At 38.5% G+C, this 14358-nt stretch overlaps 1 protein-coding gene across 1 annotated transcript in view; it reads left to right on the forward strand.

Moving 5' to 3' along the window:
• Positions 1–5193: 5193 nt before the first annotated feature.
• Positions 5194–14358, forward strand: part of LOC120529410 — a 105301-nt gene continuing 96136 nt past the window's right edge. Inside the window, exon 1 of the mRNA XM_039753188.1 lies at positions 5194–5382. Within this exon, the coding sequence (XP_039609122.1) occupies positions 5218–5382 (165 nt within the window). The 5' untranslated portion in view covers positions 5194–5217. The remainder of the gene's footprint in view (positions 5383–14358) is intronic.

Consider the following 14358-nt stretch of genomic DNA (forward strand, 5'->3'; position numbering starts at 1 on the left):
TCCAGGCCTTTGATGACCTCTTGGGCATATCCATCAGCAGTGTGCCTGTCTATGGAAAGAATGTCGACCTTGTTGAGAGGTATACTTACCTTGGCAGTGACATTCATGTCGCTGGTGACTCTTCCTATGAAGTCAATTGATGGATTGGGAGAGCATGAGGGTCATGAGGTCACTGGAAAGGAGTGTGTGATGCTCACGATATCTTTGTAAAAGGACGAAGGTCTAAATCTTTAGAGTCTTGGTGCTTCCTGTTTTGCTATGTGGCTGCGAGACATGGATGCTATCGAATGACCTGAGACAAAGACTGGACTCCTTCGGCAATCTGTGTCTTTGGGTACCACTGGTTTGACTTTGTGTTGAATGAACAGTTTGTTACAGAGTCCCAAATGAGGCACATTAACTGTATTGTGAGGGAGCCTCAGTTACGGCAATACAGCCATGTGGCACAATTCCACAAGGGTGAGCCAACTCATAGGATCCTCAATGTTGAGGACCAGGGTGCCAGCCCACCGCAGGGCACACGTGCACACCAAGCACACACTAGGGACAATTTAGAATCGCCAATGCACCTAACCTGCATGTCTTGGGACAGTGGAAGGAAACTGGAGTACCTGGAGGAAACCCATGCAGACACAGGGAGAGCATGCAAACTCCACGCAGGGAAGACCCAGGAAGCAAACCCGTGTCTCCTAACTGTGAGGCAGCAGTGCTACCCACTGCATGACCATGCCGCCTGGGGTTTGTTTCTTGCCTTTAGGAATTGGCTGGGATTGGCTCCAGCAGACCCCAGTGACCCTGTAGTTAGGATATAGCGGGTTAGATAATTGATGGATGGATGAAAATAAAATTAAGCAACACTAATTAACAAAGAATAGAGTATGAGACAATGGCCAGGGAGGACAGAATAAAAAAACTCCAGCGAGTTTGAGAGACTACGAGACCACACAGTCCCCACTGGGCATTCTACCGAATATCAATGATCTCGATCAGTCCTCATGGTTTTCAGGCTTCACATGGAAGAATTAGATGATGATAGTCATGTGGACCTCTTGCCTTCAGTCCATCAATGTAGGGATTGCATGGTTCTTTGATCAAGTGATGGTGGTGCACCACCACAGAAAACTGGAAAAAGAACAGCAGAGAGAGCAGGGATTAGTATGGATTTCAGAGCTATGAAAAAATAATAATTAAATGTATATACAGAATATCAGGGTTATACTAAAATGAAGCTACAAGAAAGCCATGTTAAAATAATGGGGTTTTAGCAGTTTTTTAAAGTGCTCCACCATATTAGCCTGGCGAATTTCTATCGGTAAGCTATTCCAGATTTTAGGTGTATAACAGCAGAAGGCTGCCTTACCACTTCTTTTAAGTTTAGCTCTTGGAATTAAAAACAGTCACTTATTTGAAGATCTAAGGTTACAATTTAAAGTGCAAGGTGAAAGGTATTCCGAAATATAAGACGGAGCAAGATTATTTAAGGCTTTGTATACCATAAGCAGTATTTTAAAGTCAATTCTAAATGGCACAGGTAACCAATGTAATGGCATCAAAATCAAAGAGATGTGCTCAGATTTTCTTTTCCTAGTTAAGATTCTGGCAGCAGCATTCTGCACTAATTGCAATCGATGGATGTCTTTTTTGGGTAGTCCTGAGATGTGTGCGTTACAATAATCCAGTTGGCTAAAAACAAAAGCATGAACTAATTTTTCAGCATCTTGCAAAGTTATAAGGGATCTAATTTTTGCTATATTTCTTAAGTGAAAAAATGCTGTCCCAGTAATCTGATTAATATATGATTTTAAATTTAGGTCAGAGTCAATGATTACCCCTAAATTCTTTACCTCTGTCTTGACTTTTAAACCTAATGGATCAAGTTTACTTCTAATACCCTCATTACATCTATTTTTACTAATCACTAAGATTTCCGAGGAAGATTTTCTAGAGGAAGAAATACCATAGGAGCCTTCTGACTGTCACACAGAGGAAAGGAGTGGATGGTCTAACCTCAGTGCTCTCAAAACCAGTTCTTGGCAGGACAGTGTGTTTACTTTATAGCCGTTAATAATGGAATTGTTAATTATTTACACAATTTATTTCTACTATCATTTTGCTACATTGCAGATTCAAAGAATGTTTAAAGGATTCAATTGAGATTAGTATTCTATAATGCTTTTTTATTTCTATTTAAATTTTCCATATAAAGTTTTAGTGTCAGGTTTATCTTTTGCCTCAATTATGTAGCATTTGGTATCAAATTCTTAATAGCAATGCTAATGCTTATGATGCACCATCTATTGAAATTAAAAATAAAATGGACTTAACCATTACATGGATTACAAACTACTTTCCAATAGATGGTGCCTTTCAAATGTTAATGCTGAATACACTCAACAGAGTGTTACTGCTGGACAGAAAGAAATTGACTTGTATATAGATATTTATTGGACAGGGTTACAATACTTTTCTTGTCCAATTCTATATATCAAAGCAAATGTAGTTGTCCCATCTTATTCTTAAAAAAATTGTAATTTTATTCTTAAAAATTGTAATTGTCTTATATTCTAGCATATTATGCTGACATTGCATTCTAAACACTGTTACATGGTACAGCAGCACACTTTATTTAATCAGGTAAAAGATACACCCTATGTATGTGCTGTGATGCATCATCAGCTATGTTTCCTGGGTTCATAGGGTGTTTAGGGTCTCACAACATCATACATACTCACCCAGGTGACCCAGCTGCGTTGATGAAGCCCCAACATGCATCTCAGCAGCATTAAGCCACGGCTCACCACCTCTGTTGTAGTCATGATGGCTGTCCTCTTGAGTGGCCCACTTATGCCCAGCAGGGTGTAGACTCTGTAGAGAGAAAGGCCTCGGCAGCCTACTTCCACTGGATGGCAATATGCTCGCCACCCATTTCTTCGGCAATCCTCCAGAAGACCTTGGTACTTGGCCAGCTCACACTCAAAAGCATCTTCTGTACAATCTTCCCAAGGCACAGTCAATTCTATCAGGGCAAGCTGTTTTGAGGTCTCTGACAGAATGACAATATTTGGTCGCAATAATGTTACCATGATATCTGCTGGAAACTTAAGTTGCTTGCCCAGATTTACTATCATCTGCTAGTCTTTTGTGGTGGAAATTAGACCAGCAGCAGCTCTAGGCTGTGGTTTTAGCTGTTGTCCTGCCTTAACAAATGTTATCTTCTTCCTGTGGGGGCAGTGGGGCCTGCTTATTGTTATGACTGAGGAGATGCTCTAAGCAACTGCCTTCAGCACCTTGTCTTGGCGTCACCAGTAGCAACCCTTCCCTAGGGCCTTTGGATAGCTGCTCAGGATGTGTTCAATTTTCATATCATGTGAAGAACTCATAAATTGTCGACGCACTGGATATTCATATTAATTTGGCTGTAGATATTCTCTGCAAAAGATAAATTCCAGTGAAAAGTACAGGCTGTTAAAATGAACTGATTAACATACAACAAAGGAATAACATTTTCCAACTTTCTTTTGTAAATTATAGCACAGCTGTGAGTGATGTATCAATATATCTGAAAAATGCACAGGGAAATATCACTGATGCATCCTCGGGTCTTTGGGTGTGTTTCGGGTCTCACATCATTAGACACCTTTACCCATTCAACACAGCCAGGGATGATCATTTCCAGCTCACCAGTAGCTGAGGACCAGAGTCATCTGGAGGCTCTTTCTACAGCTTTCATGATACAGCTAATGGCTTCTCTCTTTGAGACCCATTGTGATGCTAGGCAGAGTAAATGCTCTACAGAGTGAGAAACCAGAAAACACGATTTAAGACATGATTTAACATGAATTGTAAAGTTTTTTAGACAAAATAGCTGAATTAATGCAAGACCAGAAACAGCAAATAGTGTGGTACTGTGTAGCAACCTGGTGTGCAAATCACAATTGAGAGACCAAAAAATGTCATTACTCATTCCACAACTATTATTACAGCATATGATCTATTTGAAGATTCATAATATCACTTATTATGGAATTAAACACAGAATGTGTGTGATAAGTTTAATAAAACTTAAAGAAATTAAGAAAGTGTTGTTCATAATGATGTCTTTAAACATATTTAGTGATAGTAGTTTTCTGATAATGTCATCTGCAACAGATGCATTTCTTAGGAATGCCCAGCATCACACAATCAGTCACTAGAAGACTTGGAACCATCCAATTTTAACAAGTTATATTACTTTGGGGGGTAAACTGTGACAGTTACACTGTGTAAAGTGGTAGTTCACAACGTTACACTATGTTAGAGGGGTTTCAAAGTTACATTATGTAAGTGAGTAGGTCAAGAAGTTTACGCCAATGTAGAGCACAAACTTCAAAGCAGCAACAAAAACAGACACAATTTAAGTGTTGAACACTATAATTTGTATTGTATGCTGCAGACAGTCAAACAACTTTAACAATGACACATAAAAAATAAACAATACCAAAACAAATTAAGGAAGGAAAAACAATGCTAATAACAATGTAAATTGCAACACAGCAGATGTGGGACACTAATCTGTAGGATTCCAACTTAGGCACTGAAGTTACAGAAATGACAGAATTTCTCTATTCTGTTGTGTCACTTTCTTCACTTTCACTTTTCCGTTTATCTATCCATTAATATTAAGTTAAATTCAGGATGAAAATGGGGGGTGTAGTTTATCCCTGCAGCATTGAGCACAAGGCATTACTCTATTCTGGAGAAGAGGACAAAGTTTTCATATATTGAGGGGGAAAATCTTTTAAAGTTTTATTTAATACAAAAATCAACATGTTGAGCTCATTTTATTTTACTTTGAGCTTCTTTTTAAGAATAAGCTACACATGTGGGATATTTAACACCTTTTGTTTTGTTTACACATGCAAAAATGGCCAATTTAGCAATAAAAAGCGTGCTGCTGGGCTCAAAGTAAAACCTGTTCCTTTATGTCTTAACGAAAACAAAGCATTTTGCCAAATGTTTTGCACTCTCACTACCTATGGCATTCGCGGCAAGTCAGCTTCTGGAAAGTTTCTCAGATAAACACTGAGCTTTTGTAACGTAATAGCCTTGCCTAATAAGGCCATGTTTATTTGCACTGGAGCAGAATTCTAGCGGCTCACACAGCTTTTGTCACATCTGGGTTTGATTATCTCTGGTATAAAATCACCAACCAAAGCCACTTTTCAGTAGCAGTTCAACATGGAGAGGGCTCTAGGACTGCTACTCTGTTTACAGGGCTGTCTTTTTGCAGTAGCCTTACGCTGCTCAGATAAACTGATTGTTTCTGCGGTAGAGAAATATAATAAGGAGCATACACAACAGCAGTGGTTTGACTGTATAAAGGTTAAAATCATAAAACCCGTGGTAAGAATGCATTTTACTACTTTAATTTTTGTTTACAGTCATACTTTTGTTTTCTAAACTTAGACTGGATTTTTTCCTCTGCTTGTAACATACCTGTTAGCCTTTACTGAGATTATTTTGTTTAGCTGTGGTTAAAATTTGTGATATGATAATAGTTAATCATTAGTTTTTCCATAAGCTTTTGTTTATTTAGCATGTCTGAGTCTTGACGAATTCATCATTCTTATTAAACACCTCACCCTAGTCATTTACTCATCACACAAGTTCTGTATAATGCATATAGTACTTGATGAACATGTTTTTTTAATGACATATTCATACATATGGAAATACTTTTAGATGTTGTTTGGGACAGCTATATATTATCAGTATTAATACACGTATGGATTTTTGCCACATTTTATATAGTATAAACAACATGCTTTTTTAATGATTTCTGTTTGTCTTGGCAGACACAAGTGGCTTGTTTCTGCTTGCTAGTTTAATATTTTATACAGTAATTAAAACTATTCTCTTTAGGCTCTTGTCACATATGGGCTGTATGTTGTAAACTGATAAACATTCAAATCCCCTTAATACTCACTTCCAGTTACCAATCTGCAACTGGAATTTTGACCAAGAATAGGATTAGTGACCTCTCAGACGTGATTAAAGAAATTACAATTACAATTGCATTTACACAATCTTTTGAATGATGACTTAGTTAGTCAATTTTACAAGATTATATAGGTTTTTTAAAAATTCACAAGCTTTTGCAGCAGCAGTGAATAATTACAGCACAAATGGCAACCCAGACCATCTGTGGGCTCACATAATTGTTTATTTAGGAAGAACTTGGCCAAGAGCATGACTTTCATCACCATGCTATTAATAAACTTTTATTCAACATTAATTTTTATAGTGCTGTTTATATTGGACACAATCATGGAACAAAGTAAGCAAATAAGATATAACTGCAGTGCATGATAAAATTATGCATTATTCTTAAAAAGGGAAGAAGTACAGTAGACAGTGAAATGAAAGGGACAGAGGGCTTAGAGTAACTTAATAATTAGACAATGAAACTATATTGCATTTTGTAGTACAGTAGATTTAAGATGAATTCTTAATATAGATTTCATTATTGAACCTGAATACTAAATAAAAATATAAAATAAATGTTTTATTAGCACCCATAAAAATGCACAAAATCCTGGCACCTGCCATAAAATTTTTAAACAAAATGGTGTTGCAATAATTTTGTGAAAGTCAAATTTATAACAACCAAAATAGCAATTTGCTAAAATGAATGAGAACATTCTCAAATGTCTTTCTTTAAATTAAAAACATTAAAAAAGCAGTAAAACAGTTCAGAACATTAACTAATCAGCCAGCTAATCAGTCAGTAGAATGTAAAACCTATATGTTGAGAGAGTTGTTGCCTTAGAAGTAGTGCATTAAAAGTGGAATTCTGTCATGACTGAAAATATTAGTGATATCCATTTTTGGGTTTTACTACAATGATGAATTCATTTTCATGTCATCTTTTCACTGTTTCTTGCTATTATTATGCAATTGCTTTTTTTTATTTGTGGGTGCAACCATATTTCAGTTTTGTCATTTTGGCATGCACTGTTGCTTTAGAAGCATTTCTATGATCCACTGGAAGTTTGTGGCTTCTGCAGTCATCAGAGCTATGGTACTTTACCATTGCATACAGACCCAGTTTAAATATTTTTGGTGTTTTTCTGGTTAGTCAAACTTCAACTTTGTTTCTAGACTTTGTTTAGATAGCATTAAGGGTTGACAACAGATTTTTCTTTTTTTTTTTTTTGTTTGTTTGTTTTTTGGTCACAAACCTTTCCTGGGTCACCTTCGAGAAGGAAAAGAATTCAGGATCAGGCAATAAATGGAAGATTCCAGTCTGACTGGTGGCAGCACTGAGGCCCGTTATGCTATGGATGGATTCCATCTATTTATTATTCTGAACTGGAATCCTGGGTATTTCCTTGTCCTTAAAATATAAAAATGGGGCACAAGACTATATTGACACCTTGTGCCAGTAGATCATGTTCTATGAGGGAGGCCCAAAGAGATTCTGTGGGGATTCTTGTGCCTAGAAGTGATCTGAGAAGTTACTATGGAAATGTCCTCAGGATTGTCCTAAAATATAGTGATCTTGCCAATGCAAAGGCTCAAGAAAGTCATGTAGTCCTCAACAAACATATCTCAGCCCTGTCCACACCTCAGGTCTGCAACAAGTTAGCTGGTCTCACAACTTGAGACGGCTTATTTCCAATTGAAATGGCAAGCTGGCAGCCTACAGAGGCTTAAAAATGAGACAAAGGCTTTTAAATTTCAAAAAGTCCACAAAAAGGAAAGAGGGAAAAAATGGGGAAAACCTCTGCTCCAAAAACAAGACATGGCTTCTTTTATAATAAATTAATTTACCATATATAATCACATATAAGTCTGATTTTGAAACCCAAAAAATCCTTCATAAATTCAGACCCCGATTTATACACCCGTTCAAAAATATGACGTGTAATTTCTATTTTTTTTTACATCTTTTTGCCTCCTTCAATCTCGCATCAATTTCTCGGACACATGAGTTTTACACATTCAACTTATATGACCGACATTATAAAATACCAGAAATTATACTGTAAAATCAAGTCCCGACTTATCCGCGGGAGAACTTATCCACGAGTATACACGGTATTAAAAGAATTTAAAAAGGTTGAAATCAAAAACAAAAGCCTTAAGAAAAACAGGTTTGCCTAAAAGACAATCCTAAAAGCAAACAAAACAAGAAAACACAAACTGGAAACAGTACTTTTTAAAAATAGAAGGGGTCAAAATTAGGTTGTAGTGGGGCTACATAGTAGTAATAGTGTTGTTTGTGTACCATGTGCGTCTTGTTTCTATCGTCCCGTTTACTGTTTGTGTGTGTCAGTGAATACCGTCCCCGTAAAGGGGGACGGATGATGGAAGGAGATCGCAGCCCCAAACTTGGAAAACACCGGTTTTCAATTAATCAATTACGTTCGTCACAGGACAATAAAAACAATCAAGAGGGAACGAAGAAAAACAAGGAAAAAGGAGGAGAGAGAGAAGGAGACATTCATTTTACAACCACGAACCGCCTGTACCTGCTGTATTTCACATCGCGCATTTCCATCCAGTTTGTCTTTCATTCCGCCGGACTCACTCCAACACCCTCATCACGAGAGACCCCGGGGTCGGATCATTTTCCACCATCGCCGAGGATACACGGTGAGGCTGTTCCATTTTGTTCCGGGAATTACAAACACTCCATATATCGGTTAACTAGTCATCTGCATTCAGGACAATTGTTACTCGGACTCAAGTTCACGACCGTTCATTTCCGTGCTTCATTCATTCTTTTTTGATATTTGTGTTGTTTGTTATATTTTACAAGGGCAAGGGAGGGGTTGTTATATTCATATAGGGATTTGTCACGGTGTTGCTTTGGTGGAGGGATATTTATAATTTGTTTAGCTTTTCTGTTTCATTTAATACAATTTATCAGTTTAAGTTTATATATCTGCTTCTCTTTTGTGCTTATTTACACCGTCAATTGTGGGGGAAAGGTTTAATTTATTAAAGGTACGGCTTGATTAGATTTAACCTCAGCAATTAATCCAGGCCACAGGTCTTGGAGGTGTAGCTGCCGGCCGGGTATGGGGTCGGCCGTTACAAGGTAAAGCAAAAAACCAAAAACCTCGAACTAATAGTCAGGAATAGAAACAATGCCATAGCAGCCATTTAATGTGCTGTTTCATCTTAAGTACCAGCAGAGGAACTTCAGCAGTTTTAGCATCAGGTGGCTCCTCTCCCTATGGTTACCATAAAAACTACAAGTAATATAACTTAAACAGCTAGTCACCAAAAAACTTTAATTACTTATAACACAAAATTATAAATAAAATAATCAAATCATACAAGAAAAAACAAAGATAAATGTAATTATATTTTCAAAATAATATTTAAAAGACAATAAAAATCTAATATATAAAGCAAGAGTCGATGTATGTATATGTGTGTATATACACTCACCTAAAGGATTATTAGGAACACCATACTAATACGGTGTTTGACCCCCTTTCACCTTCAGAACTGCCTTAATTCTACGTGGCATTGATTCAACAAGGTGCTGAAAGCATTCTTTAGAAATGTTGGCCCATATTGATAGGATAGCATCTTGCAGTTGATGGAGATTTGTGGGATGCACATCCAGGGCACGAAGCTCCCGTTCCACCACAAAGATGCTCTATTGGGTTGAGATCTGGTGACTGTGGGGGTCATTTTAGTACAGTGAACTCATTGTCATGTTCAAGACACCAATTTGAAATGATTCGAGCTTTGTGACATGGTGCATTATCCTGCTGGAAGTAGCCATCAGAGGATGGGTACATGGTGGTCATGAAGGGATGGACATGGTCAGAAACAATGCTCAGGTAGCCCGTGGCATTTAAACAATTCCCAATTGGCACTAAGGGGCCTAAAGTGTGCCAAGAAAACATCCCCCATACCATTACATCACCACCACCAGCCTGCACAGTGGTAACAAGGCATGATGGATCCATGTTCTCATTCTGTTTACGCCAAATTCTGACTCTACTATTTGAATGTCTCAACAGAAATCGAGACTCATCAGACCAGGCAACATTTTTCCAGTCTTCAACTGTCCAATTTTGGTGAGCTTGTGCAAATTGTAGCCTCTTTTTCCTATTTGTAGTGGAGATGAGTTGTACCCGGTGGGGTCTTCTGCTGTTGTAGCCCATCCGCCTCAAGGTTGTGCGTGTTGTGGCTTCACAAATGCTTTGCTGCATACCTCGGTTGTAATGAGTGGTTATTTCAGTCAAAGTTGCTCTTCTTTCAGCTTGAATCAGTCGGCCCATTATCCTCTGACCTCTAGCATCAACAAGGCATTTTCGCTCACAGGAGTGCCGCATACTGGATGTTTTTCCCTTTTCACACCATTCTTTGTAAACCCTAGAAATGGTTGTGCGTGAAAATCCCAGTAACTGAGCAGATTGTGAAATACTCAGACCGGCCCGTCTGGTACCAACAACCATGCCACGCTCAAAATTGCTTAAATCACCTTTCTTTCCCATTCTGACATTCAGTTTGGAGTTCAGGAGATTGTCTTGACCAGGACCACACCCCTAAATGCATTGAAGCAACTGCCATGTGATTGGTTGATTAGATAATTGCATTAATGAGAAATTGAACAGGTGTTCCTAATAATCCTTTAGGTGAGTGTATGTATCTATGTATGTATGTATGTTTGTTCGGCATACAAATCTCCACAGGACGTCCAATCGCCACCAAACTGGGGATGGGGCTCCTTTGTGGAGGGGGTCATGGGGTATGTTTGGTTGGGAAAAATGTTCGTGGTGAAGCGCTGTGCACCATTTCACCAACACAACGTTCAGCACACGTCTCTGTATTTATCATCAACAAGATGGCCGCACATTGCAAAGGACGTTCATGGCGGCGCCATGTAGCGGCACGTTTGGTTCCTGTGCGTCGCTCTTTACCCATTTTTCTTTAAATTGCCAAGAGATGGCAGAAGTGTCCAAGTATGAGAAGGCTGACTGCTTTCATCGGGTGAAGGGGAACTGCCATATGGATGTAAAACGTCAATGACCCAGAAAGCGTGACCGGCTGACACACCCGCATTTCCACGGGTCGCATTCCCACATGCACTAATAGCGCTGTATTTCATTCGCCAACGTTCGTTATATGGCACCACGTTTTAAAAGAGACTTGCCTTAAAAAGACAGCATCCTTCCCCAACCATTTTCCCCACACGCAGCACTGGTTATATGTCACTTCTCTCCGTAGTTACCATCGCCAACATCCATTAGATAGCAGCATGGTTCAACACAGACGCTCCTTACAAACAGAGCACCCCTCCCCGCCATTTTTCCTAGTACAATTTCAGTGCTACTCTTTCTCACTGGCTTTCCGTTTTTGTGGTGCTATTTGCTCGCTTTCCGACTCACAGTACAATTTCAGTGTTGCGCTTTCTGACTGACTGGTGCTATTTGCTCGCTTTCCAACGTATTGTAAATAAGGTAAATTCATCTCACTGTGGTGCTTATTCCATATGTAATACCATGTAACACATTATAATTGTCCTCCTTTTCGCTAATATACCCCATGCCACCGAAAAAAAGACGTAGAATTTGAAGGTCTACTTCAGATACCACAAGAAAGTCTATTTCAACGACGTCTGAAATGCAACAGCAGACAGAATCCAGAGTGGAACAACTTACCATAAAATGTGAATCAAAAAACTGTTCTATTTCTATGTTCTGTTTCTTTCATTTGGGAAATTCACCGGTTATACATTTCCGGGCAACGCCGGGTACTCCTGCTAATGTTAAATAAAATAAAAAAAGATATTAAAACCCTTGTTTAACCATGACAAGGCCATTTCCTAAGAGTACTGAGTCAGGATCAAGTAAGGCAGAAAGGAGGGAGAAATGCAAGACTGATCAGTATAGCGAGAAAATGAAGAGACAGAGAGAGAGGAGGAAATTTTAATAGGGGGTCTTTTCATATGGTACTGGAGAACAGGCAAGTGGACAAGTCTTCTTTGTCACATCTGGACCAATGCAACCCTCTGTTATCAGGTGTCATGAACTGGGAGGGCAAGAAATGAGGGCAAACACAGGGTCTTTATAAAAATACAAAAATTACTTTCACAAAAATGCTCTGAAACAAAGGCAAGTTCTGTACAGCACAAAAGGCAAAGAAATTACCTAAAGCAATAAGGCAATCAATGAATAGACAAAAAAAAAGAGAAAAGGTCAAAAATCCAAAGAAGCACAAGAACTCTCCACTCCTCAGCCCATTCAAAATGAACCGCCAGGAAGTGTGGAGGGCTAACAGATTTAGAGGGTGGTGGGCAGTTCCTGGCAGTGATTGGCAGTTGGCCTCACTTCTTGAGGACAAATTGCAAAACACATGGAACAGAGCAAAAGCTTTTCTCCAAAGATAAAACCAAAAATGAACAATGAAGTACATACTCAACATAAATCAAAATTATCAAAATGAATGAAAGAGACATAAAACATGAATTGAACTGCAGTCAGTGGAAGAAACCCTGATTGAGACATTACAGCAGGAGTATTAGCATGTGTCACAAAGCTACTGCAGATGACTCAAAACACAGCTGCATACCTGGGGCCTCATGTATAAACGGTGCGTACGCACAGAAATGTTGCGTAAGAACTTTTCCACGTTCAAATCGCGATGTATAAAACCTACACTTGGCGTAAAGCCACGCACTTTTCCACGGTACCTCATGCCTTGTCGTACGCAAGTTCTCCGCTCGGTTTTGCAAACTGGCGGCACCCAGCGTCAAAGCAATGGTACTGTTCTTGTGTGATTACTCATTATTTTCATGACGCGGCTTTATAAATACACAGAAACTAACCGCATATTGTTTATTAGTGTAATGCATCTGATTGTAATTAACTTGTAACAATATAATGGTAGAGGGAACAGCCATAGTATTCCAAATACCATAACTGCTCTCACTTCTTCTTCTTCTTCTTCTTTCAGCTCCTCTTGTTAGGAGTTGCCACAGCAGATCATCTTTTTCCATATTACTCTCACTGCACGACTCGGAGTATTTATATCACTGTATCTGAGTGTGAATCACAGCAGCAGCTGATCGGAAAGAGAATTATCGGTATACAGCTTTAAGGACACGCTGTCTCAGCCACTGCAAAACGTTTTAAAGCCTTTCCTGTACAGACCTCGCGGTTCAGAAACAGTTTCATCCCAAAAACTTTAAATGCACTCAATCAATTGCTCCTTGTAAAACGGTTTGTACTTATAAGTACAATCACCCCACTGTAAACTTGCACTATAGTTATAATATCTCACAACCTGGGCCACTTTATAAAAGCGTATTTACATATGATGACGATATCATTTTTAAGGTGAAATGCAGCAAAATATGTTTGTTAAATTATACAGATAAAACTTTAACTTCATTTAAATAATCTATATTCTTCACTGGGAGTGTCGTGAAGGATAGAATAATTAAACATGTACTACGAAGATATTTCAATGTTCTTTAAACGTTTTGAAGAATCGCCGCTAAGCTTACAGATGGCTTAACGCCTATTACAGAGCTGATTGTATGGCGATCGGTTACTTGGGGAAAGAAAAGCAAGGACTCTTGGGCGCACGCCAATATATATTGAATATAAAACAGAAAAGAAAATAACAACACAGCTAAAAACGCAGCGACAAATTTCGACAAAAGATAAATGCTTGTCATGAGCACGAGGCTCATGAAACACATGTTTAATAATGTACTTTAGCTCCTATCATCATGAAAATGATATCACGTATACATCTCAGTATTTTAGTTATTCAGAGAGCTGTAATATCACAAATGTAATGGACTCTGTGTCCAGTTGGAGGAAGAGAGCCAGTTTAAGAAGCAAGTAGTGATTCACACACATAGAGCACATACGAGTAGAAGATCAAATACAAAACAAAGCATTTAACGTGCTACTTTAATTACGATGTGATTTGAGAAACTGGTTAATTAAACGATTTTAAGATGAAGTTTATAATGTTCTACTAAATGACAAAATAAACTACGTGATTAAAGTGGAAAATTCGAGATTAAAGTTGACATTTCGTGCTTTTTCCCCACCGTGTGCCTTTTTTCTCTGTACCCTAATAAGCTTTCATATGACACTCAGACAGTGGGCTTACAACTCTTCTTTTCACGGCAACTTTGATATGTGACTTCTTTTTTATTTCTGGCACTGTGCGATTTTGTGAATGTGAGCTTTCAAGTTTCTCCAACACGCTATGTCACTCGATCAACTTCATTTTGTTGATTATACCACGGTTTATTTGAACAAATAGTATGTTTTTCCTTTGCCTCCACTTGGTATTCGCTGAAATTCTTATATTTTCCCCGTGCTTTTCCCA

Source organism: Polypterus senegalus, chromosome 5, assembly GCF_016835505.1.
Source record: "Polypterus senegalus isolate Bchr_013 chromosome 5, ASM1683550v1, whole genome shotgun sequence".
Lineage (NCBI taxonomy): Eukaryota > Metazoa > Chordata > Cladistia > Polypteriformes > Polypteridae > Polypterus > Polypterus senegalus.